This window comes from Odocoileus virginianus, chromosome 11 (genome assembly GCF_023699985.2).
Source record: "Odocoileus virginianus isolate 20LAN1187 ecotype Illinois chromosome 11, Ovbor_1.2, whole genome shotgun sequence".
NCBI classification, from domain to species: domain Eukaryota; kingdom Metazoa; phylum Chordata; class Mammalia; order Artiodactyla; family Cervidae; genus Odocoileus; species Odocoileus virginianus.
In genome coordinates this window covers 69,505,055-69,529,816 of record NC_069684.1, presented here as the reverse complement: position 1 = coordinate 69,529,816, position 24,762 = coordinate 69,505,055, and the positions used below count along the sequence as shown (strand labels likewise).

At 52.2% G+C, this 24,762-nt stretch overlaps 2 protein-coding genes and 2 long non-coding RNA genes across 7 annotated transcripts; 2 read left to right on the top strand and 2 right to left on the bottom strand.

Annotated features, from left to right (window-relative positions):
- LOC139037545 (uncharacterized) lies at window positions 1-4,779 on the bottom strand. Of its 2 annotated transcripts, XR_011490428.1 has the most exons (3): window positions 3,881-4,779; window positions 854-1,091; window positions 1-249 (listed from the first exon to the last, which is right to left on the bottom strand). It is a non-coding gene; the product is annotated as an uncharacterized lncRNA (long non-coding RNA). The 2 variants fall into 2 exon arrangements; XR_011490427.1 differs by lacking the exon at window positions 3,881-4,779 and having other exon boundaries at window positions 854-2,367.
- Window positions 3,320-7,889, top strand: IL24 (interleukin 24). The gene is made up of 5 exons (XM_020900914.2): window positions 3,320-3,513; window positions 4,827-4,889; window positions 5,730-5,888; window positions 6,414-6,485; window positions 7,412-7,889. The coding sequence occupies exons 1-5, from the start codon at window positions 3,343-3,345 to the stop codon at window positions 7,493-7,495; spliced, it is 549 nt and encodes a 182-aa protein (XP_020756573.2). The 5' UTR covers window positions 3,320-3,342; the 3' UTR covers window positions 7,496-7,889.
- FCMR (Fc mu receptor) lies at window positions 7,717-24,762 on the bottom strand. Of its 3 annotated transcripts, XM_070474559.1 has the most exons (8): window positions 24,567-24,757; window positions 17,378-17,713; window positions 16,479-16,610; window positions 15,279-15,501; window positions 13,454-13,590; window positions 12,981-13,139; window positions 12,115-12,194; window positions 7,717-9,555 (listed from the first exon to the last, which is right to left on the bottom strand). In XM_070474559.1, the coding sequence occupies exons 1-8, from the start codon at window positions 24,601-24,603 to the stop codon at window positions 9,379-9,381; spliced, it is 1,281 nt and encodes a 426-aa protein (XP_070330660.1). In that variant the 5' UTR covers window positions 24,604-24,757; the 3' UTR covers window positions 7,717-9,378. The 3 variants fall into 3 exon arrangements, with proteins under 3 accessions (XP_070330660.1, XP_070330661.1, XP_070330662.1); XM_070474560.1 differs by lacking the exon at window positions 16,479-16,610 and having other exon boundaries at window positions 24,567-24,762; XM_070474561.1 differs by lacking the exon at window positions 12,115-12,194 and having other exon boundaries at window positions 9,367-9,555.
- Window positions 18,060-19,858, top strand: LOC139037546 (uncharacterized). Its single transcript, XR_011490429.1, has 2 exons — window positions 18,060-18,468; window positions 19,719-19,858. It is a non-coding gene; the product is annotated as an uncharacterized lncRNA (long non-coding RNA).

Here is a 24,762-nt window from a genome sequence, read left to right as displayed (position 1 = left end):
TGAACAAATGGGCATGACTGCGCCCCAGTAAAAATTTATTTATGGATATTGAAATTTTAATTTACCCACATTCATGTGTCCCAAAACGTATGTTCTTTTAATTTTTTTTCAATCATGAAAAAATACAAAAACTATCTTTAGTCACCAGGCTAAGCCGTTCTTAGCTTCTTCTCAGTCAGTAGTTGGCCAGTTCCTCATTCAGAGTCCAGTGTTTCTTAGGCTGTGTTTCCCAGAGTCATGGTCTAACACCTGTGGGAAAGACTGGGTTAAGCAGTGTTAAGCCCACACCAGGCTTCCGACTCCCACAGGGCACTAGAGGTTTCCAAGAGGGGCGAGCACGTGCCAGCCTTCTCTAATTTACTGGGTGTGAAATCCTTAGTGCACAGAGTCTTGCAGATAAGCATCCCTCAGGACCAGATTCTGGGGAAAATGCATTGGAAACACTGCTTCAGTCTGCCCCTCACCCACACCCTACACCTGAAGGCTGAGCGTCCTTCTAGGACGGGTCTCTTGATGGCACTGATACTCCCGTGGTGATAGGATAGAGCTTTTGTTTGCTTGCTTGCGTGTTTTAATTTTATGAATGTAGAAACTGAGGTTCGAGGTAGCTAGATGACCTGCCCCGTCTCACTGCCAATGGCAGAGCTGGAACCTGGACCCAGCACTCACCGCACCAGGGGCTGCTTCCCCCATGGCCCCATTGTCTAGAGCGAAGGTTGACTAGCAGTGACGTCATTCTGTGGGAAAGCATGACCCGCTTCCCTTTCTCCACCTCCCTCTGCTTCCCCGCCCCTCCCCCACAGCCCCCGTATATATGAAGCTCCACAAAGCCTGGCTTGCCTGCACGCCTTACTTTGGAAACAACTTCCGCAGCTGGAACAAGAGCCTTCCATCCACCGTTACACCCCTGGTCGGTGCATGGTGTGGGTGCATGGGCGCCTGCCGAAACTTCTTCCTCTATGACAGGAACCAGCTGCCACTAACCGCAAGCCTTCAAGCATCACTTCCAGGGCCCGAGGTGAGTGATGGGAGATTCCCGAGTACTTGGCTTTGAAGCCTGAGACCGACTGCTTCTCGACTGGGCCTAGGGGCTGGGGAGACACAGAAGCCACCTTTGTCGGTGTTTATGTACAGGGTGAGACATGCCATGAGGAGGAGCTGCTCTCTTGGGTTTAACATCAGGAAGAGTTTAGGCTGGAGGAGAGGAAGGCCAGGAGGATTACAAGGCCCACAGGTGAATCTGCAAGAGAGGCCGAGGAGCCTGTGGCGGAGGGAGAGGCCGGAGCTCAGCGCTGCGTGACGGGACAACGCGTGCTGGCCCCGGGCCCACTCCTGCGGCTCGCACGTTGGCAGGCCCTGGGGAGACAGACCTTCTCCTGGCTTCCCGCCCAGCTGAGGGGTGGAAGACGGAGCGTCCTCAGGTGTGAGAACAGGGCCTGGAGTAAGAAAGGGAGGGACCGAGCTCTGAGGAAAGAAGAAAGGAAGAGAAGCAAAGGGCCAAGGAGTCAGGGAGAAGAAATCTCTGCACACACTTAAGACAGACAAGGGGGTTCCCTGTCTCTAGCTTGCGGCTCTTCACACAGTCAGTCAGTGGAAGGCATTAGAGGTGATTCATGTGGAAATCTGATTCCTCCTCTTGTTTAGTCACCTGAAAAGATACTTCCTAGCTCAAGAGTGAGTCGGTCAGCTGAGGTGGCAGAGTGAGTGTGCCTACCAGCTCGCCCATCCCTGTGGGCCAGGATTAAACCCGCAGCTCCCCTGGACACTGACGAGAGTCAGAGGTGGCCTTCTCTGGGGGAGGGAAGAAAGACCTTCCCTCTGTGTCCCGTGACTTGAGGGCAGAACTCAGACAGGCGAACGTGTTCTGCCGAGTTTGGGATCCTTGTATGTGTTCTTTGGCACATTATAACGCCCCGTTCCTTCACTTTTCTTGGTCAAATTCTGACTAGTGGGCTGTTGGCTAGAGAGGACTGTAATGGAGAAGGGAAGGTGGGGCAGGGCCTGTGTGTGTGTGTGTGTGTGTGTGAGATGCGGAGGGGCGTGGTGAGGGAGGAGGTGGCGGGGATAGCCCCTGGGTGTGAGACTGAGGGGCAGAAAGGCCCTTGGTGCTGAAAAACCATTGCCCCGCCCGGGGCACCCTGGCAAGGCCACACATTTGAATTATTCTAACACCAGGAATCCACCCTGATTTCAGGTTTCTCATCTGTGTGTCCCCAAGGCTGGCTGCAGCAGAGCCAAGGAGGCTTACTCCAGGGGGACCCCTCCTGGGGCCGAGGGCCTGCCTCACAGGGGTGCTCCCCTTCCCCCAGCAGGATGCTCCCTCACAGGGGTGCTCCCTTCCCCCAGCAGGATCCTCCCTCACAGGGGTGCTCCCTTCCCCCAGCAGGATGCTCCCTCACAGGAGTGCTCCCTTCCCCCAGCAGGATCCTCCCTCACAGGGGTGCTCCCTTCCCCCAGCAGGATGTTCCTTCACAGGGGTGCTCCCTTCCCCCAGCAGGATCCTTCCTCACAGGGGTGCTCCCCTTCCCCCAGCAGGATGCTCCCTCACAGGGGTGCTCCCTTCCCCCAGCAGGATGCTCCCTCACAGGGGTGCTCCCTTCCCCCAGCAGGATCCTTCCTCACAGGGGTGCTCCCCTTCCCCCAGCAGGATGCTCCCTCACAGGGGTGCTCCCTTCCCCCAGCAGGATGCTCCCTCACAGGAGTGCTCCCTTCCCCCAGCAGGATCCTCCCTCACAGGGGTGCTCCCTTCCCCCAGCAGGATGTTCCTTCACAGGGGTGCTCCCTTCCCCCAGCAGGATCCTTCCTCACAGGGGTGCTCCCCTTCCCCCAGCAGGATGCTCCCTCACAGGGGTGCTCCCTTCCCCCAGCAGGATGCTCCCTCACAGGGGTGCTCCCTTCCCCCAGCAGGATCCTTCCTCACAGGGGTGCTCCCCTTCCCCCAGCAGGATGCTCCCTCACAGGAGTGCTCCCTTCCCCCAGCAGGATGCTCCCTCACAGGGGTGCTCCCTTCCCCCAGCAGGATGTTCCTTCACAGGGGTGCTCCCTTCCCCCAGCAGGATCCTTCCTCACAGGGGTGCTCCCCTTCCCCCAGCAGGATGCTCCCTCACAGGGGTGCTCCCTTCCCCCAGCAGGATGCTCCCTCACAGGGGTGCTCCCTTCCCCCAGCAGGATCTCCCTCACAGGGGTGCTCCCTTCCCCCAGCAGGATCCTCCCTCACAGGGGTGCTCCCTTCCCCCAGCAGGATGCTCCCTCACAGGGGTGCTCCCTTCCCCCAGCAGGATGCTCCCTCACAGGGGTGCTCCCGTCCCCCCGTAGGATCCTCCTGGACCCTCTTTGCTGCAGATGAGCTCTTCCATGCACGTGGCTGCCCTTCCCTGCCTGAGTCTGATGCTGCTTCTCTGCAGCCCGGGGCCATGGGTCCAGGGCCAAGAATTCCAGTTTGGGCCCTGCCGAGTAGAAGGCGTAGTTCTCCAGAAACTGTGGCAGGCCTTCTGGGCCGTGAAGGACATTGTGGTGAGTGAAGTGTTGTTCTGGACCCAGCAGTGTTGTGGGGTGATTCTGGGTAGAGGAAAATATTTGATGATTATGGAGCCCTTTGCAGCTTGCTAGAAGGCAATGGCACCCCACTCCAGTCCTCTTGCCTGGAAAATCCCATGGACGGAGGCTGCAGTCCATGATGTCGCTAGGAGTTGGACACAACTGAGCGACTTCACTTTCACTTTTCACTTTCATGCATTGGAGAAGGAAATGGCAACCCACTCCAGTGTTCTTGCCTGGAGAGTCCCAGGGACGGGGGAGCCTGGTGGGCTGCCGTCTATGGGGTCGCACAGAGTCGGACACGACTGAGGCGACTTAGCAGCAGCAGCAATCATGTTCCTACCTAGGAGCTTAGTGAAGTCAGAGGTATCGTGGGTCCACATTTCCTTCTGTTCTTGAGGAAACTGAGGCTCAGAAAGATGTGGCCAGTCTATAGGAAAAGAAACAGCCCATGAGGAATAAAGAAGGAAACCTGATTTGTTTGAGCTTCATCTCTGTCCCAGGGTTACGTAAGCCTACCTAAGACCCACCAGAGTTTTCACCTATTGCTACGCCAGCTCCTCCTAGTTTGTTCCCCCCTGCTGAGGTCTTGATTCAAGATTGAAAGAATGTTTAATTCTGAGTTGGAAAAGAATGGTTAATGCATCCTCTGACACTACTCCTTAAAGGACAATCCAGATGCAAGGCAGAATGAAGGAGCTTGACAAGGCAGTCTGGGGAGAGAGGAGAGTGCTGGACTAGGTCAGGACACCTCTGTTACTTTGACCTTGAAACCAATCCATACAGCCGCCTCCCTCAACTCCCACCCTGTCAGTTTCCTTATTTGCACAATGAGGAGGTAGGACAAAGGAGTTTTAAAGCTCCTCCTCTCAAGGATTCTTTGGCTGGAAACCCAAGAGGTGGCGGGCTGCAGGGGAAGCCTCGAGATGCAGCCTCCCCTGCCCTCCTTGGAAGATGGAACATTCTGCTCCTAGTGGTTCTTAAACATGGGCGTATTTCTTGGTGCCTCAAGTGACCAAAGGAATCAAACAAGTCCCCCATCAAAGCTCTAAGAACGCCTAGGATTCCATCTGCCCCTGGGAGGCCAGGATTCGTGATTTTCTGGAGCTGGAACCTTGTACCTCCACCCCAGGGGCCAGCTCAGCATGGCCCTCCCTGGGTCCCCCCTGTGGCCTCTGAGGTCGCACAGACTGGATAGATTGAAGGGTCTGGGCAAGCAGCATGTACTTGCAAGGTTGGCTTCTATACTGACCCCAACCTGGAGACATCTGTCCTTTCTGTTCCCCAAGCAAGCTCAGGATAACATCACGAGTGTCCAGCTGCTGCGGAAAGAGGTTCTGCAGAACGTCCCGGTAATCAGATGCGGGGGAAGGGTGCTGTCTCCTCTGGGTGGCTGGTCTCCTGTGGGTGAGGCTGAGGGGTGCTCCAGGGGAGGCTGATAGAAGACTTCACTTCTGTCCCATGCTGAGCCTGCACAGGTCAGGGCTGGTGTGGTGAGCCAGAGGAGGAATACCTGGGCTGGTCTCCTCAGTATCCAGGGTATGTGAATACAGGACCTGAGGAGAGGGCGGGGACTGAGGCTTGTAAACATCTGTCTCCATTTAGCCAGAGTCTCCATCAATCTGGATTTCTCTTCTGCTCTCATTGGCCCAGAGCCATCTGCTTAGGCCTCTTCCATGCCCCTACTTTCTTCTCACCCATCTAGGTAGTGAGCACAAACCACCGGGCTCTGATCCCTGAGAGATGCTGTGGCACCTCGGGGTCCAGGGTGCAATTCCTATGTTCATGGACACTAGTTTTCTTTCTCTTCATTTCTTCTCCTTCTGAATCTTTTCCCTGCCAAAGCTCAGCTAACCAAGAGGTGGTGCTTTTCAAGGCCCATCACTGCCCAGGGCTATTAGAGAGGCCATGGGTTGGAGAAGAAAGAAATCTAACCACCTGGGAGTCGGGGGTCCTGGGGGCCAGGCCTGGGCCTGCCACTTGACTGGTGGTGGGACCCTGGATGAGCCCTTCCTTTCTAGGCCTGTGGGTCCTCTGGTCAAACAAAGATGTCTGAGGCCCTTTAAGACCCCCATCTCCTAGAGGATCCTGGCCTCCTCTGAGCTTACCTTGATGCATGCATCACGTGGGTGGTCCACTGGGGTCTGAGTGGGCAGAGACCTGGACTTGGCAATGACCCCGCCACCCCCCAGGAGACTGAGAGCTGCCACCTCATCCACGCCCTGCTGAGGTTCTACGTGAACACTGTCTTCAAAAGCTACCGTGACAAGGCAGTTGAATTTGGGATCCTGAAGTCATTCTCTATTCTGGCCAACAACTTCTTTGTCATCGTGTCAAAACTGCAAGCCAGTGTGAGTAGAACAAAGCTGGGACGGAGGTCCACAGGAGACGCTGTGCTTTCAGAAGACTCCTTTCCCTCCTCTTATCTGGCCCTGGCTTTTATTCCATGCCAGGGAGCTGCAGGTTTCATGGAACAGGGCACAGGCTCTGGACTGGGTGTCCATTTGCAAGGTGGTCAATCTTTTTTTGCAAACAATTAATCTTTTATTTATTTGAAATGCCTTTGAGAGAAAAATTGGGAGACCAAAAAACAAAACAAAACTAAACTAAAACCCCCAAAGTGGTCAATCACTTTGGGCTTTGGTTTTCTTATCTATAAAATGCTGATAATCACCTGTACCTGGAAAGACTACCGTATGAAAGGAGGCAGTCTCCGCTGCACGGTGGGAGGTCAGCATCGGCTGCCTTGGGGATGTGAGATTTGGAGCTGCCCTCTTAGGCCTCAGGAGTCCCTCTGGCATTACTAGGAAAGAGTGGGAGAAGGCACCTCTACTCCTATCTGACACTTGGCACAATTTTCTTTTTCTGTTACCCAGCAGGAAAAGATGTTTTCCACCCGCAAGACTGCACGCAGGCGGTTTTTGCTGTTCCACCGAGCATTTAAACAGGTAATCAAGGCCGGGAACTGACAGTTGCCCATCTGGAAGAAGACTACCCTGAACTGTCGTCCGAGGGTGCCTCAGGGACCTGATGTAGAATTCAATGTAGGGCACTCCACCCAGCTTGCCTCTGAGCCACCTGACTTAGCGGGAGCATAGCTATACTATAGCTGCATTAGTTACCATAAAATTTGCATAAACACTGCTAACGACAGGGCCAATTTTTCTGCCAGTTTTCAAGTTAAAATGCTATTCTATTTCCCTACAAGATGATGTCACTAGCAAGGACATTCCAAAGTGACAGCTTTATGGGTACCTGAGGCGGGCAATTGGTGAGTCAAAAGTGAGGGAGAAAGAAGGGAGAATCCCCAACCCCAACACACATCTGCAGTATTTTCCAGCATGCTCAAAGGGTCGACTTTGTGAAAAAGAATTATGGGAATTACGCTGTCTTTTCCTAAATTAAGACAACAAAGCAAATTCCAATTTCATCAAATTCCAATTTCATCCCCAGCTCCCTCCCCCAAACAATCCAATTTTGATCATTTTTTGAGGAAGAGATATACCAGTTTAAAAACAAATGGTGAAGAGCAATAACATAGAAGGGAAAGGGACCACCCAGGTCTCAATTTCCTCATCTGCACAGTGATCTCACGTGGATGGAATCCACCCTGCACAGGGGTTCCAATGCTTCTTGTCAGGGACTCACAATGCTTTCCCTTTGCTCCTTATCTGTGGCTACTCACCAACCCATCTGTCCTCGCCTCCAAAGCAGACAACACACACGGAGAACAGCTGATGGGTGGGTGACTTTGTCAGAGGCCATCCTAAAGGGTTCACAGCCCATGATCTACAGTCGTACCAGGTTCAGGGGTCAGAAGGAAACCTATTCCTGTGGCTAACACGGCAGATCTTCAACTTTCCTTTCCCTTTAGTTGGACAGAGAAGCAGCTGTGACCAAAGCCTTTGGAGAAATGGACATTCTCTTGAGCTGGATGGAGAAATTCTACCAGCTCTGAAGGCCGAGACCAGGATACCCTCCTTCTGCTCCGCGTCATTTCAGATGAGGGTCCCTTCCCGTGATGTCCTCTGGGCACTTCACACTCTTGACCACGGGTCCTGTTCTTCGCCCAAGCTTATGACTTCATTCTTTTAAGTGACTGCAACAACAGTCATGGAAGGTTCCCTTGGATGCTGTGAATAATCTACAAAGCAGATTCCTATATTTATTACAACTCTATTTAATTCCCATCAGCGTTTTAACTGATGCTGTATTTATTTGTCAGACTGAAAGTTCTGTGAAAGCAGCAACGACAGTGACCACGTTCCTCTGTTATCCCCCACAATCCTCGCCACTGTGTGGGGTAGTGGATGGGTGCTCAGGAAATGCTTAATAAATTGGATTTTTAAAAACCTGTCTCTGAATTGCTGAGGAACAATGAGGGATGTTGGGATATGAAGTTGAACTTAAGGGCATGGAAATCACATGGTCATGACATCTGCAGGAATAGAGCGCTGGGGTGAGGGTGAGAGCACTGGTTTGAAACGCAAATGTTAAAAGATATAACGTAGAGGGGTGTCCAGCACAGAGCAGACTCTCCCTCAACACCGCCTTTCCTGTCCACCCTTCCCACCCCACTCCCACCAGCCCTGCCCCTCGGGTGCTCCTTCTGATCCTACTCATCTTAATTGTCCCCCACCTGGGGGTGCCCGTGTCAAGCTGACACTGCGGCTGCTGTCCTCATGCCTGGACGCACTGTCCCATCTGTGAGGACACTCCCTGCTCAAAAGGCAGGGACCTCGGGAGCCTTTGCTTCCTAGCACTGGACCAGTGCCCCGTGAGGCTGAGTTGTGTGTCTGGGAAAGGCCCTCTTCTTAAAAGCAAGACTGCTCATCCTCTAATCTCCAGCTCTGGTTGAACTCTGATTTCAATCCAAAGAGACAGTGTCTGCCTAACTCTGCCCCCATTCAGAACACTTAAGAGGATGAATACATGTAGGATGTGCACTGTCTCTTCTTCCATGACGTGTGCTCTAGCAGGACAATGGGCCCTCCAGGAATCCCAGATCACTGTCCTTGCCCACCTGGCCATAAGCCACTTGGACTGGAACAGACAGGACGTGCATTTCTGAAAGCAGAGAGCTGTAATGGCTTTGGATAGCTCAAATAGACCAAGGCCAAGATAGATGCACACATTTCAGTGCTAGGCTATGGAGCAAGGATAAATAGATAACAAAAGCTACTCCATTTCTAAGAGAGAGAAAACGCTGGAGTCAGGGTTCTTACATGGATCAAGGGATGAAGACTTAGAGAGGGTATCCACATATGTCACTAACACTAACAAGGATGGTTCTGAAAATTTACAACCCTTCATCACATCCAAATAACCTGCCCTCACCATACGACTCCGAAGATCACTAGTAAGTGCCAGCCCTAAGACTGGGGCAAAGAGGTTCTCAGGGGTGTTTCATACCAAGGTCCCTTCCTAGCTCAGGGCTGAAGCGTGTCTTCACAGGGCAGTCCAGGTACCTTCTGCTAGTGGGGAACTCAAGGTTGAGAAGGGCTTTCAAAGCAACAGCTATGCCTCCACTCCAGTCCAAGGCCATGTGGTCTAGAGCCAGGGGAGCAAGGACCCTATGATCAAAAAGACTCTGCAAGTCCATAGTCTGTCACATGGCTCGGAAAGGAGGCAGGTGGCAACAGGGCAAATGCTCTGCATTCCCAGAGGCCACCTGAAAACCACTGGGGGCTCAAAAGTAAAAGTAAGGAGAGCTGAAGCGGGGGAGACTGATCCGTGCTCAGGGCAAATAGGCAGGGACGAGACTTGAGGTGGGGTGCGGGAGGTCATGAGGGTTCTGAAAACAGATGGAGTGGGTGTTGGGAACCAGCAGACAGACAAAACTCATTGACACCAAGGTCTGGGCCCAGGGGCACAGCTGGAGAGGTGAGTCAGGCAGGGAACATTGATGTAGTCATCGGAATCCAGGTCCTCTCCCTTGGCAGCAGGCTGGTGGCAGAAGCTTACATATTCACAGTCGATCTTCAGAGATGGGACATGGGGCCAGGGAATTTCAGGTACCTGGGAACGACCAAAGAAGCATCACTGGGTTTGGGTAGGGTGACTGTAGTATCCACAGTGGGCAGTGGTGGGGTGGGGGTTGTGGGGTGCATGTGGTTGCTGTCCTCCAGAAGACAAAACGCAGAGGTGGTTGAGTTCCATCAGGTGCTCAGCCCTGGGATTTTCAGGGTGGTGCCTCACGCTCTACATAACTGGAAAACACTTAGATCTAATATGGCAGGAAGTGTTTTAAATGGAGCTCAGACAAAAATCATGTGACTAAGCATGGGTCTGAAGGAAAACCAGCTGCCAGAGGAGTTTCCCCTCTGGATTAGACGATATGACTTGTGGAGTAAATATGCATCTTCTCAGGGAATTATTCAGAAGGAGGATGAGTCATCTTCTGCACCTCCATAGGGCTTTCATTCCCTGGAGAGGCTGTGACGTGAAGGGACAGTGCATTCCAGGAAGGAGTGGGCGGTTAAAGGGGAGGAAGGTGGCAGGCTGTGGGGAGCTCCACTTCCCCGGAAAGAAACTTCAGGATCATCTGCCTTTGGGATGGATCAGTTCTCAGAGGGCAGGGATATGCCATGACCCCAACGTGGCATAACTATTGTGACATCCACCCAGGAAGGCTGCAGCAGGGACAGTCACATATCTTAAATACAACCACTGAGAACCATAAGTTCAGCCCCTGCACAGAGCAGGCACTGAGTAAGCGCTCACCGAAAGGAGCTGTTCCCTTCTGTACTTTACCAGAGAGGGAATGGGCAGCGGCTTGCTTCAAAAATGTATCTCCCACTGCCTGTTACAGTTCATCATTTGAAACTGATCTGGCTTAACCATTTTTAAAAGGTTGCTCCCTGTGAAGGGTGACGTGGCAGCTCTCAGTCATTTATCATAGGCACCTTGTTGCGGACTTGTTTCATCAAGATTTTTTCTATCCCTGATAGCAGGAGCGTGAATTTCAAGCAGGGAGGAAGGGTAAAATTTGAGCAAGGTACAGGCCCACATGAGGCCATGTGTGGTCACAGAACAGTTTCAGAGAAAAGGGATCAGTGGACATGAGTTTGCGCCAACTCCGGGAGACAGTGAAGGACAGGGAAGACTGGTGTGCTGCAGTCCATAGGGTCACACAGAGTCAGATGTGACTTAGTGACTGGACCACAAAGGGTAGAGCTGACGGGCACTGCTGGGCCTACCTGCGCCACTGAGAACCCCCCCAGCAGGGCTGAACACGGGGCCTGATGGGGCAGAGCTGCTGCCTGTTCCCAGGTATCACTCTCCCCTTTTAAGCAAGACCCGCAGGGATACAGTTCTGAGCCTCCCTTGAAGGCCGGTGTGACCATGTGATTAAACTGTGCCCCGTGGTCCTCTGATAAATGAAATGTCAGGCTCCTGGTCTTAAAAAAGCAACTTTCTCTCTCTCACTCCCATGTGCTAGGATGCACACATGGTGCTAGGGATTGAGCACCAACCACGGATGAGGTGAGACTCCAGGGGATGGCGGAGCAACAGGCAGAAGGCATCTGAGGCACCGGATGACCCCATGGCTCAGGCCACCTCCTCCTGGCTCCGTCTTCACTTGTGAGGAAAACAGGCTTCCATTTTGTGAGCCCTGGGGTTTGGCGTTTGCTGCATCAGTTTAGCCTACACCCTAATTAAATCAGGGACATTTGCCACACTTAGTTTTCCTGGTTCTGGAAGCAATAATGTTTCTGCTACTGTGGATGCTTTAGAAGATAAAATGTTCTCTTCTTAACTGGGGAAGACAAAGAAGAATGAATAGTTTAACATTTTTTCACACACCTGCCAATGGCCATCAATAGAATCAATGAGAGAAAAAAAGATGAGTTTCCTGCTCCACACCTAGATTCCAAGAGGAATCTTTCTCACACAGAGTGTTGAATCTTATCTGTACCGTTCATGGATTTCTCCAGGCCAGAATACTGGAGTGGGTAGGCTTTCCCTTCTCCAGGGGATCTTCCCAGCTGAGGGACTGAACCCAGGTCTCCTGCACTGAAGGCAGATTCTTTACCACCTGAACCACCAGGGAAGGCCATTTATGTCTCTAGGCCAGGCTTAATTGCCTTCAGTAAACAACATCCTCTCAGCTTAGAGAGCTTACTAGAAAGTACTTCCTCAGATGAAACGGGGTAACTTCCACCCTCTTAAGACCCACTGGAAGCTTAATCTCTTACATAGGAAAGCCCTTCCCGAATCTGTACACTCGTCATCTAGCATCCTCTACTTAAGCTCCCATTTATCCCACGAGAAATACTTGGCCAGAAGCCAGGTAACTAACTCTACCACAGTTGCTGGGTAGTCGTCTACGGGCACAGTCCAAGGAGGAAACGGGTACTCAATCCCCGACGCAGGGACCGGCAGCGGCTGGGACGAGGCTCCTCACCTGTCGCGCGGGGCCACGCCCAGATCTGGGGCCGCCCTTTCGAGCTGCAGCTGCCAATCAGGGGAAGGGCGGGGCTTACCTGCGGCGGTGCGGGGCTAACTAGCGGCGGGCGGGGCTTACCCGCGGCTGGCTGGGGGAGGGGGCCTTACCCACCGCGGGGCGGGGCTTACCTGCGACGGGGCGGGGCTTATTTGAGGCGGGGCGGAGGCTGCGGGCGCTCCGGGGCCTGGGGGCGGTGCCGCCCCTCCACCTGATGGGGCGGGGAGGGCGGCATGAGGGCGGGGCCCAGGGCCCAGCCCCGCCCCCCCAGCTCTGAGGGAAGCCCCCGGGCGGTGGGCCCCACTCCGCGCCGCGGCAGTCCTGGAGGCGCGGGTCTCCCGGCTCGCACTCTGCTCCGCGCGGTTTCTGCGGCTCCAGCTCGCGCGCCGGCCCCGGCCCCGCCCCACCGCCTTCGCCCCGCTCCCGCCCCACCCTCATCACCCCCGCCCCCACCCCACCCCACCTCAGGTCAGGGCACCCACAGATATTGCCAGATATTACATTATGCGGTGCCACGCATAATGAAGTTTATGCTCCATTCATAAAATCTAGTTCGTCTATCAATGACTAGGAATCCAAGGTCTTTTTGACATAATATAAAACAAAGCAAAGGACAAAATTCACTCAAATGAGCAATTCACTGCCTTTCTTTGAGCCTCCGTTTCTTTAGAAAATGAAGCCGCAGTTTCTGCGGCTCCAGACCGCGCGCCAGCCCCGCCCCCGCCCCCCACCCCGCCTCGTCCCCCACGACCCCCCCACCCCGCCCCAATCCCCTCGCCCCCACCCCACCCCTCCCGACCCCGACCCCCACGACCCCACCCCACCCCACCCCACCCCCCACCCCACGTCCCACCCCTCCAGCCGCGCCCCGCCCCCAACCCCCTCGCCCCCCACCCCACCCCTCCAGACCCTTCTCGCGCCCCAACAAGCCGACCTTCTCCCACCTGCCTGCCCGCACGCCCAGCCCTGCCCTCCTCTCGCCTGCCCGCCGGCTCACCAGCCGCGTCCACCCCGCGGGGCCGCCAAGGGCAGGCGCTGTAGATATTGCTCGGGGTGCGCGGCCGCCGGCACACGCGCGGCCGCCGGGACAGGGCCGGCTGGGAGGCGTCCAGCGTGCGCATCCTCACGGCCAGTCGGCGGACCCGCCTGGAGAGAGCTTCTCGACCAAGCCGCAGGGACAGAAAGAGGAAGGAGGGTGTCAGAGGCCCGCACTAGCCCAGTCTTACAGCAAACTAAAGACGGCCCCCTCCCCGCTGTTTGGCAGCGTCTGACCTGAGGGTGCTCCTCTCGGATGTGGCACAGGCTGGCCTTCCCTGCAGGGTCCGGGCCGCGCTCCCCACCGTCCCCATGTCCAGACCACCGAGCCGCATCCCAAGTCCCCCCAAACTCAGCGTGCTCATTCAAAGCTCCTGAGTGTCCCTGGGGAGCTGGATGCTCTGGGCGCTCCGTTGCTGCGCCTAACCCACTCACCTTTCCGTCTTTGAACGATCCTTTTCACCAGCAGCCCCAGAAGCGCCAGGAGTATGAGACCCAGTATGGTGGGGATCAGGACGAAGACACCTTGGTCTTCCATCCCAGACACAGCCCCCGGGCCTTGGTTGGAGGCTCTGAGGAGGGGAGGAGCAGGGAGCGGAAGGTGAGGTCAGAAAGGTGGGGGGACTTAAGGTTCCCCCCACAGGGGCCAGCTTTTGAAGGCGGGTCACAGATTTGTCCCTTTGATAAGAGAATTCTCACTTCACCCCCTCCCCTACCCCCACCCCCTGCAGGAAACCTGGATTAAAGTTCAAGTTTAGCTTCCTGGCTGTGTGATCTTGAATCAGTTTCCTAACTTCTCTGAGCCTCATTTCCCAGTAAGTGGTTACAGTAAAACCTGTTTCACAGAACAGTTTAAGGATGAAATAAAATAGTGGCTATAAAGACCTTAATGTAGCTGACCTAAGCAGCAGTCAAAAGTCAGTTCCACTTCCAGCTCTCTGCACCTCAGTTTCTTCACAAAATGATTGCAAATTTTTAATGAGTTAGTTTCTGATAACTATGGAAGAGAGGATGGTGCTCCCTTTGCCTAGAAGTTCTTCTCTCCATTTTCTCTACATGTTGAAATCTTACTTTCCTTGTCCATTACATAAGTCCTCATTTTCTTCCCCAGTAGTGGTAAACTAGAATCAACTTTTTCTGTGTCACCACTTCCTCTGTTCATACCAGTTACAACACTTATCACAATCAAGACTAGTATTAGTAAAATAACACCTAGATATCGCCTGTTTTTAAACTTTTCTACATCTTCAGGACATAGCACAATGCCTGGCATATAGTGCAGATTTAAGGACATGTTGGTTGAGTTAATCTGAATTCTTCTCCACTAGTAGGTTGTTATGGTTTAATAGACTAGGAATCAGAAGTCCTGGTTCTGTTTGTAACCACTTTGCTCTCATGGGCTCAATTTCCTAATTGTAAGACCCAAATGATGTCAGAAATGCCTTTCTTCGCTCACGTTTGCCTTTGTTTGTGTGTGCTTAATTGCTCAGTTGAGTCTGACTCTTTGCAACCCCATGGACTGTAGCCTACCAGGCGCCTCTGTCCATGGGATTTTCCAGGCAAGAATGCTGGAGCAGGTTCCCATTTTCTCCTCCAGGGAATCTTCCTGACTCAGGGATAGAACCTGCATCTCCTGTCTCCTACATTGGCTGGCCAATTCTTTACCACTGAGCCACCTGGGAAGCCCCTTCTATTTGTTTTGGCAAAAAATAATTCGCCAGTATTACTGGTTTTCTTTGGAATCTGCTCTAATGCTGTCCCCTAGTGGTCGATAGCAGCACTTTCCTGGGCTGCACCCCATCCATTAGATGAGAGCAGGCCAACAGAAATGTAGTCCCAGCCTCACACGTAACTTAAAATTTCCTAGTAGCCAATTGAAAAAGTAAAAGGAAACATGCAAAAGTAATTTTTAAATTATTGATGGTTTAATGGCTAATTTTATATTCATTTAGTTCTTCCCCATAAAAACAGATTTGCATAAATGTTGAATGACTGAAAGATCTTCATCTCATCTCTACAAGATCTCCTGCTGGAGCACTGATAAGTGTATTCTTGTTAATAGGACCAATGAGTTAATGTTGTAGCTATAACACTAGTATAGCTATAATAAATACAGCTATACTATCTTTCACAGTGACTTCTAGAGACAAAGCCAAGAAAGGTATCTGTTGGTAGACATTTTGGGGAGATGTCGGTGATCTCCTAACTCTAGTCTCCTTTGTCCAGTTGTAGCTCATCCTGGATGCTGGAGGCATCTTACCTCTGTCTGTGAAGCCAGGTTTGGTGGTTGTAGCTGGCTGTCTGGAGTCTGAGCAGCCCCTTCTGAGCTGAGGTTTTTGAGGTTGTGATGGATGGCAGGAAGATGGTGGGCTCAGCAGTTGCTACTGAAGATGCCCTGGAAACTCTGGGGCTGTGGGTGACTGAGGGGGTGGGAGAGGCCTGGTGTGCTTGAGGAGAGTCGGTCCTTTGAGCTGGTGTGGTTACTGCAGGACAGAGCAGGAAAAAATGACCTTCCATATCCACACTCTAGTCTCCAGTAGCCTTGGGTCAACCATTTCTTTCCTGAACACATTCTTCCCTTTTAGGTAGACTACTTTTGTTCTTGCAGTCCACATTGTCTGAAATGCCTTCTGAATATGCCATCTACACTTAGTCCCTTCTGTCTGTATTTGCTTCAACCTCCATTTTCTACAGAAAGTCTTCCCTGGCTTCCCAGGCAGAAGAGCTTTCCCTTCTCTTAACCATGGAGGAAACCTTGATTGTAGTTCAATTCCCACCCTGACTTGTATCTATGTGTTTGTCTATTCTCCCCCATTTCACACCTGTCAGTCACAACCTTGGGTATATAATGAGCTCAGTGACATTATTCCCCTCTCAAGGGCCAGCAGAGTCCTCCTGTGTAACAATATTCAACTAATGGGAACATGTGAGGATATGGTGGAAACATTGTATGTCAAAATGCATTCAAGACAGAAAAGTGATAGAAGTATAGAAGTATCATAATTATTATTAATCTTATTGTCACAAAATAGAGCTGCTAAATAACTGTCTGCCATCAAATGGAAGATAGCCCTGTGGGGAGCAGAAGGCAGGAGGACTTCTGGCTGGGAAGCGTCTGCCTAGTCATGGTTTCCTAGTCATTCAGAGAAGAGCTAGATTTTGTGAATGGAGCGTAACTTTATTCCTTATGCTTGGCGCCACCTGGCGGTGATGTGTGAGTACTGCAACTAGTGCTAAGCGGCTGAGGGATGGGTTGGAAAGTCTTGGGATGCAGATCTCAAGGAGGGTCCCTCTCCCAAGACAGGGAAATACACACGTGAGACTCAGCTCTGCTCTGCCAACCACTGTATGAACTGAACACATATCCCCTCATCCACTTTCACAATAGTATAGAATTTCTCCCCCCCACTCCCCACCCCTCCCCGCCCCCCCCTCCCAGCTCTAGCTTTGGGGAACTGACCTTTGGGTATGAATTCTAAAGAACTGGCATGTGCAGGCATCTGGAACCAAGGAGGCATGTGCATTTGTAGAAACCTATGAAACCATGCTGGAGGCTCAGGCGTCGGTGCTTCTTCCCAGGATGGCTCGTAAACTACCAAAGGCAAGAGAAGCCCATTGGTGGTCTCCGGCGTCAGCCTGAGGCCCGGGGGAGGGACTGCTGGCCTGAGTTGAGGCTGACTCAGCCAGGGTAGACAGCAATAAGGGGATGCAGACGTGGTGCCCACGAGAGGAGCAGAAAAGTAACTGGGCTGGGGTCTTCCCTGGAAAAAAATACTCTTTCACCCTAACGCAGTGGGCATTCTCTGCAGAATCAGAGAGCATTGGGAACCTAGATTATTGAGTGAGTACTGTGTATGTCTGAGGAAGTCAGTGGAGAAAGAAAGGAGAAAGGTGGGATTCTGGAGCGACAAGGAAAGGATCATATAAAGTAACAAATTTGGCCATCAACTGTGGCTTGAGAAATGATTGTCTTTGCTTTACATTTATCCCTGATATTTCTCATGGGACAATTATGGGGCTGCTTATGTCCTTTTGCTTCCAGTTTCCTCCAGTCTCAGCGCCTCTTCTCAATTTCACTCCCACCCCCCACTTGGCTCGTGACCCGGGAAGGGTGGGCGCGGTGCCCTGGGGGCGCACCGATCCTGTTCCTTTCTTATGGCTTGGATAGAGAATCTGGTGGATCATGAAGTTCAATGACTCTATGCGGTTACAGCCCCATGGATCCCAATTTCTACTGGACTAGCTAGTAGGGCAGCAGTGTTAGGGTGTGGGGACTGCTGCGGCCCCATGCTCGTCCCAGCCTTCCCAAGTGGCAATGTTTCCTGGGTGTCCTGAGCCTCCATCGAATGGGGCACCTACCGCTGTGAACAGTCAGGGTGATTTGCTGGGTCTTGCCTTGGTCTGTGTTCAGGCCCACCCCACAGGCATAGATCCCACTGTCACTCTTGGCCAGCTCTGTCATTTCCACCAGGAACAGATTCCTGTCCGGATGCTGCTCCAAGGTGACTCGGTGCTTGAATTCCTCCCTGACGAATTTGCTGCTGGACACCACGGTGGTGCATCTTCCAGACTCGCCAATGGTCCGGCACAGGTATATCCTCACATGCGTTTCAGGAAGTGGGCACTCGATGGTAATTGACCCTCCGAGCATTCCCTCCATCTTTACTTCTGGAAGGACCTTCAGGGCTCTGACTACTGCAGGAAGCGGGAGTTAGTGAGAGGAAGCCCCATCCCCAGCCCTGTCCCCAACACAGCCCTGTTTCCAACCTGGGCCCCAGCGCAACCTCAAACTCATCCCTGCATCCCGCTCCATCCCCGTGAGCAGCCCTGCCGCCTCCCTGATGTCTAGCCCTAGCTGCACCCACAGCCTCTTTCCATCCTCAACCCTGTTAACCTCCTTGGTCTGTCCCTAGCTCTACGCCTGAAGCTCAGTCTCTCCCCAGCCCAAGACATCATGTAGCCCTCTGGCTTATCATCAGACCCGAACCTCTATGGACCCAGAACCAACCCCCTGAGAATCTAGTAAAAATGTGTGCCCCACTCCAGGGGAGGTGCCATGGTGAACCCCCCCCCCCAACCAGCACATGTCCCCAGAGTGACTTCACTGTGGTGCCAGGAGGCATGGTGAAATTCACTGCAACAGGTTCTTCTGTCTAGTTTTGTTTCGCTTGGATCCATCCAACCAAAACAACTCTTTCCCCTCCAGTTGCTTTTTTAATTCAATCATTAACAGGTATCTACTGAATCACGTTCATGTGACAAGCTAGCTGACATCTCTCCCTCACAGGATGAGTCACTTACTGAGTGATACAAATCGATGGCCACTACAGCAAAGTGTAACAAATCCCATGGCGTGGATACACAGGGATCCTTGGAAGCAGCAAGCAGAGTGCCTGATCCAGGCTGCCACGGAGGGGAGTTTGAGGAAGGCTTTCTGGCAGAAGGGATGTGTAAGCTGTGGCCTGAAGGATTGGGTGTGGAGGGCTAAGAGAATGATGGTCATTCTCACCGAAGGAGGGAATACAGAGGGACACGAGAGTGTGTTTGAGCGTGTGCACACCTGGTATGTGCCTTGGGGCTGGTGTGGAGCAGGGAGGAGTGAAAAGCGTGGTTCCTGAGTCCCTGACATCAGTAAGCTTATGCGCGGTGGAGAGAAGGTGGGTCTAAGCTGGAGAACAGGGTAAGGCCGGCTATGATTGTCAACTAAGTGGGTCCAACAAGCGTCCGTATATTTCTGGGAAGATGATTCAGAGGATGGAGTGTGTGTGTTGGGGTGAGGCTGGGGGACTGGGGTGAAGGAGAAACCCTTCTAGACAGTGAGAATTGGCCCTAGCCTGAGAGACGAGAAAGGCCACGGCGCATTCATGGGGAGGGGAGGGATGTTGGAAAGCTTCCGGAAATTCATCTGCAGAGCACACATTTAGAATCGCTCCGCAGAGTCAGGGGAAGAAGTGGGGCTGCAGGCTTCTAGATGCGCTGAGGAGGACATTCTGGGGGGAGGGAAGGATGGGGATACCCCGAGAGAGGAGGAAACAACCGTGAGAGCATGAGACGGGGTGCAGGAAGCTAGAGAAGGGCTGGCAGGGGACCGTTCACGGGAGCTCGTTAGTATCTGGATGTGCAGCTGGCGAGGAGCAGAGGGGGCTGCCAGACACGTGTGAGCTGATGCGAAGGCCCTCGCGCCAATCACCACCTCTGCTTTAAACACCCTGGAAACTGAGACGAGGGAGGCAGCCCTGTGACTGGAACATGCCAACGGAAGGTTGTGACCCGTTCAAAGGACAAAGACCCAACCGAGGGGCTGGGGGAATCCCCTGTGTGTCCAGAGGGACCACACACACCTGGGTGCAAAGCTCAGCACCCGAGAGGGAGCACGCAAACGTTTCCAGACCAACTCAGCCAAGGGCACGAGGGCTGCCTCCTCAAGGGTGAGGTGCTGTAAAATGGGTGGAGCAAGGCAGAGCCGAGAGGCGTCATGACGCGCGGACATGTCCAGTGGCCTCTCTCCACCCTGGGGGGCACTGCGGGTCACCCTCAGGCTTGCCCAGGTCCTACGTTACGGACTGCATGTTTGTATTGCCCCAAACTCATGTGCTGAAGCTCCTGTGTAAGAGTGGGGCCTTTGGAGGCAGGGAGGGTTAGATGAGGTTATGGGGCTGCAGCCCTCAAAATGTTGGTGTCCTTATTTCTATTCACACAGGAGCACGGGAGCACAGAGGGAGATGGCAGCCTTCTGCAAACCAGGAAGAGGGCCCTCGCAAAAACCGTATCTGCCAGCACCCTGATCTAGGACTTCTGGTTCCCTGAACTGTGAGAAATAAATGTCTATTATGGAAGCCACTCGATCTATGACACTTTGTTACAGCAGGGATATCCTTAGTGTGCAAACGTCAGATGGATGAAGCACAAGGAAAGCTGCTGGGTTCGCTGGGCCCTGGTCCCAGGGAAGCATTCATGGGCAAGGTGAAAATGACCAGATTCTGCTCTCCTTGGAGTTCATAATAGCTTCTAACCACAAGCAGATTTCCCAAATAGAAAAAAAGATGGATACAACCTCCAGGTTTGGAACTTAGGCACAGTGTACATAAGACTCCTGTGGAGGAACTTGCTAGGATGCAGATGACCTGGTCCTGCCCTTCAGCAAGGTGATTATATCTGCTTAGAATGGCTGAGTATATCTGCTTACGAATCTGCATTTTTAGGTAAGCAACCCAGGTGCCCTTGAATTTTTGCGATTTTGAGCCCCATGATTACATTTCCAGATGATTCTAGGGAAGAAAGGGAGGAGTAGAAGTAGATATAAAGGTATCAACCTGTTTAATATTGATGGTTTAGAGAAACTGTGATGTGTCATTAATCTTGGAATCAGTGATTTGATTTTCAGTGGTGATGGTAGGGGAAAGAGATATATGTGGTATAAAAAGCCACTCTCAACATGTAATTGGATATAAATATATGTTTGAAATGGGCTTCCCTGGTAGCTCAGCTGGTAAATAATCCAACTGCAATGCAGGAGACCCCGGTTTGATTCCTGGGTTGGGAGGATCCCCTGGAGAAGGGATGGGCTACCCACTCCAGTATTCCTGGGCTTCCTTGCTGGCTCAGTTGGTAAAGAATCCACCTGCAATGGGGAAGACCTGAGTTCCATCCCTGGGTTGGGAAGATCCCCTGGAGGAGTGCATGGCAACCCACCCAACCCACTCCAGTATTCTTGCCTGGAGAATCCCCACGGACAGAGGAGCCTGGCAGGGTACAGTCCACGGGGTTGCAAAGAGTCAGACATGACTGAATAACTAAGTACAGCACAGCATATGTTTGAAACATGGAAAAAATTCTTGTTTTTGTAATACAAAATAAGGTTTAGGCCCCAAGGCCTTGGCTGTGGCTGTGCTCTGGGAATAGACTGGATTTTGCATGGTGGTGATTTTCTAGGCAGGAGAGGTGATGAGGACCCTATTGACTCCAGTCACAGCAGGATCTCTGGAAGAAGGAAGCTGACCTGAGAGCTTTAGGTTTATTAGATGGAGCAGGGCTCTTAAAAAAAAAAGATGAGAACCATCCCAAGCGGCTTCCCACTCTGCACACACTGACTTGTGCATGTCCAGGCCTGCTGTCTGCCTCGGTCCAGTTGCTGTGAAAGGGGCATCTGCTGTCTCTCAAAAGCCAGTCCTTTCCCCTGTCTCCTGAGTCCGTCCCCTGAGTCCTCTCCTGCAATCACCCCCTTTCTCTGCCTGCCTCGCTGGTTCCTCTCTTCCAGCGTCAACACAGCTCACGAATATGCCCTGATGATAATGCCCATATTGGAAAACCCCTCAGCCGACACTCCCCCTCCCCTTCAGCTGCAACCACCCCTCTCCTGTTCTCTTTCTCAAAACCACTGAATCCAACCCCACATCTCCTAGTTCCTTTTCCATCTACATCTGTCAGAATTTTGTCTCCAATATTCCACTGATACTGCGCCAGTCAAGGTCACCAAAACTTTCCTTGTTGCCACATTGGATGGTCACTTCTTTGTCTTTTTTTTTTTTTTCTCATCCTCTTGGCAGCATTTGGTGGGATAGAGCGTTCCTGCCTGGAAATTCTTTCTCGGCTTCCCTGACATCACTCTCTCAGTGGCTGTTCTTTGCCATCTCCTTGCTTCTCCTTATCTGTTCACTTCCTTCTCTTCCTCACTTACTTCTTTGCCTCCTTCCTTAGGCACGGCCCTTCCTCTCTCAGCTCTGCGCCACCCCAGGGCCTGGCCCCGGGCCTGTCCTCTCCTCTCTTCCCCTGGGTCTCCCCCCAAGAGCCCATTGACTCGCATGGCTTTTAGTGCCAACTCTGTGTAGATCTCAGCACTGCGTGGATCTCCAGCTTTGTCTGTACCTCTGAGCTCCAGACTTGCCTTTTGGGTCCCTCCACTTGGATTTAACTCAGACATCTAAGATATACTTCACACTTACAGTGGTACAAGGAAAAAAAAAAAAAACCTCTTGATTTCTCCTCCAAATCCTGTTGCTTTATAAGCTCTTCCTATTTCCGAAAAAAGCGTCAACATCCATCCAAGTGTTGAAGCCCCAGAGTCATCCTCATATTAAAGAATTAAGGGTAAGTTTTAGGTGTGTGTATGTGTAGTCTGTCACAGCATCAAGTGTGTGCATTCTTATTATTATAGAGCAAGGTAAAAACGGTTTGAAAGCCTACATCCTACCCTACTGCCTTGCTTTACTGTGGACCTCCACCTCAGGCCCCAAGTGACGTGGCCTGTAGTTCGTGCCTCATGCACTGGGTTCTGGGACCAGGGCCACCCCCATATTTGCAGGACCTGGGGCAGGAATACAAATAAGACCTAAATATCATAGTCTGAATAGTTTAAAGTTAATCACCAGGCTAATAAACTGTTGCTGTTGTTAAGTTGCTCAATCGTGTCCGAGTCTTTGCAACTCCACGGACTGTCGCCCACCAGGCTCCTCCATCCCCGGGACTCTCCAACATCTTGACAAATTTACGCACTCCTGGGAGGTCCATTCCCACACATGCTGTGCAGGGGAAAATGGCCCCATGTTTTCTGCCTCCAGCTTCTGGCCCCTCTCCCTTCAGTTCTCATCCCTAGCCCCGCCCACTCCACAGCAGTCCTGACATATGCATGGTGGATGACCCAGTTTGCATGTATAAATCCCATCTCCTTCCCAAACAGCCACCTGAAGCCACCCTTTATAGGCCAGGAGACAACCCTACGATAGAAGACCCAGGGTAGTGTTGCAGAGTCGCCGCAGGTGGATTTAGAGTCACTTGGACAGGGAATTTGAGCTCTAGCAGAGGGGGTGTGGATGTGGGCTTGGGGTAAGCACATCGTTTCGGGTCTTGAACTCCTCACCCCATGGGGACTGGCACCAGTGGAGAAGAACGAAGCCCAGAGCAAGGACCCTTTGGAAGAATAGCCATATTGCTCTGGACAGACTGCTGGACTACACTTCAGGTACCCTTTACTTCTAGACATCTCCCACTTTCACCCAATCCCTCTTCCCTCTCAGGCCTAAGTTTGGTTAACCATCCACTGTGCTCACCCATGTCCTACTACCTGTCACAGAGTCTATTTCATTAAAACTTCATTCCTTTGGGCTTTTAGGGACTTCCAACATTTGACTCAAACATTTGCCTTTCTTCAAAACTCCAGCCATCACAAAGAAAGCAAGTATGAATAAACAACTACTCTGACCCCCAAAAAACTTACCACTGAATCAATAAAATATTGAGGTTCAAGAGAAGGGGCTCTGGAAAATGTAGAGAAGGAGGTGGAGTTGAGATGGGCTTGAAGGGCCGCATCAGTGGTGGAGGTAAGGGGAAGGGTGTTCCGGGCAGAAGGAACGGCAGGAGCAAGGGCATGGTGGGAGGGAAGTCCAGCAGGGAGCTTTGCTGGCTGGAGGTTAGGAAGGTCCTTGGGAGAATGATAAGCTCAGCGTGTGAAAACGGAGGCCAAGGAAGGAGTTGGTACTTCAGGAGTTTGGTTCAGTTGGCAGTAGGTGGTGTGGAAGGTTGTAGGGAAGGATGATGCTATGATCAGAGGCAAGTAGTACGGTGGATCTGGAGCCACAGGCTCTCGGGTTGCAGAAAGTAGAGAGGTAGTTAAGAGCTGTTCCTTTGTTCCTTTTCTTTTCACTCCTCTGTTCTGTCTCTAGCAGAGGCTGCCATTTCTTCCTATCCCGGTAAGTGTGAATCTAGAAACTACACGAATAGGCCATCAGTTGGGTCAAAGTCTAGTTATGGGTTAATGGGGAGAGGTGGGTAAAAAGCTATTTTGGCATTTTGCAGCTGATATCATAGATAGTGAAGACAGAGTAGCTGATTTAGGTGGTGACCAGTGAGAAATCTGAGGTTAGGTGTCAGGCTGGGTGTATTTTTGACCTTGATGAGATGTGGAAGTGCAGGGTGCCCAAGAGATGGTTGTAAATTAAGATATGAAGCTCTGGAAATGAACTGAAAGTGTTAGCCACTCAGTCGTGTCTGACTCTTTGTGACCCCATGGACTGTAGCCCATCAGGCTCCTCTGTCCACGGGATTCTCCAGGCAAGAATACTGGAGTGGGTTGCCATTTCCTTCTCCAGGGGATCTTCCCAACCCAGGGATCAAACCCAGATCTACCGCACTGCAGGCAGATGCTTTACCGTTTGAGCTACCTGGGGAAGTAGGCCTGCCAAATGGGCCAGGGAGTCTTCGACTGGAAATTTGAAAATTCAGGAGATAAGAGAACCAAAGGAAGAATGTAGAGGTAAGAAGAGAGAACGTTGGAGGCACTTGCTTTTAAATCCCAGATTAGCAGGCTGAGAGACCGGGGAGAGGGGACACTTTCAGCCTGTGAGTCAACACCTGAGGGGCAGGAGGCATGTCTGGAGAGGAGGGAGGGCTGCTAGCTGGGAGCTGGGAGGGCCTGCAGCCTTTTCCTGCCCAGGTACTAGTTTACAACTAAATTCATCCAGAAGCTTCAGAGCTGGAGATGCCCAACCACTCCCCTACTGTGACCGATTCAGTCCTCGTACGGCGTCTAAAGGTGTTTTTCCAGAGCACTTACCTGGAAGGAAGTAAAGCGCCCAAAGCCACAGGTCCATGGCTCCTTCCAGAGCAAGGTCCCATCCAAGGGCACCCAAAGAGGGGGGACAGAGGCCTGCTGCTCACCCAGGAGCCCTGCACCGTCTGATGCTTGAAAGAGATTTCTGGGCCCCCACGAGGAGTGGGGCTTGGAAATGAGGAAATGACAACTTATCTTG

Bases quoted from the DNA above. Each gene is read 5' to 3' on its own strand.
- FCMR (XM_070474559.1), bottom strand. From the start codon at position 24,603: ATGGACCTGTGGCTTTGGGCGCTTTACTTCCTTCCAG. The intron at 13,591-15,278 runs GTAAGATGCCTC...TCCCCTCCTCAG, and splicing joins ACCTGGCTTCACAGACAGAG to AGCCTCCAACCAAGGCCCGG. The intron at 12,195-12,980 runs GTGAGCCGGCGG...CCGCCCCATCAG, and splicing joins CCGCGGGGTGGACGCGGCTG to GTGGAGGGGCGGCACCGCCC.
- IL24 (XM_020900914.2), top strand. From the start codon at position 3,343: ATGAGCTCTTCCATGCACGTGGCTGCCCTTCCCTGCCTGAGTCTGATG. The intron at 3,514-4,826 runs GTGAGTGAAGTG...CTGTTCCCCAAG, and splicing joins GGGCCGTGAAGGACATTGTG to CAAGCTCAGGATAACATCAC. The intron at 4,890-5,729 runs GTAATCAGATGC...GCCACCCCCCAG, and splicing joins AGGTTCTGCAGAACGTCCCG to GAGACTGAGAGCTGCCACCT.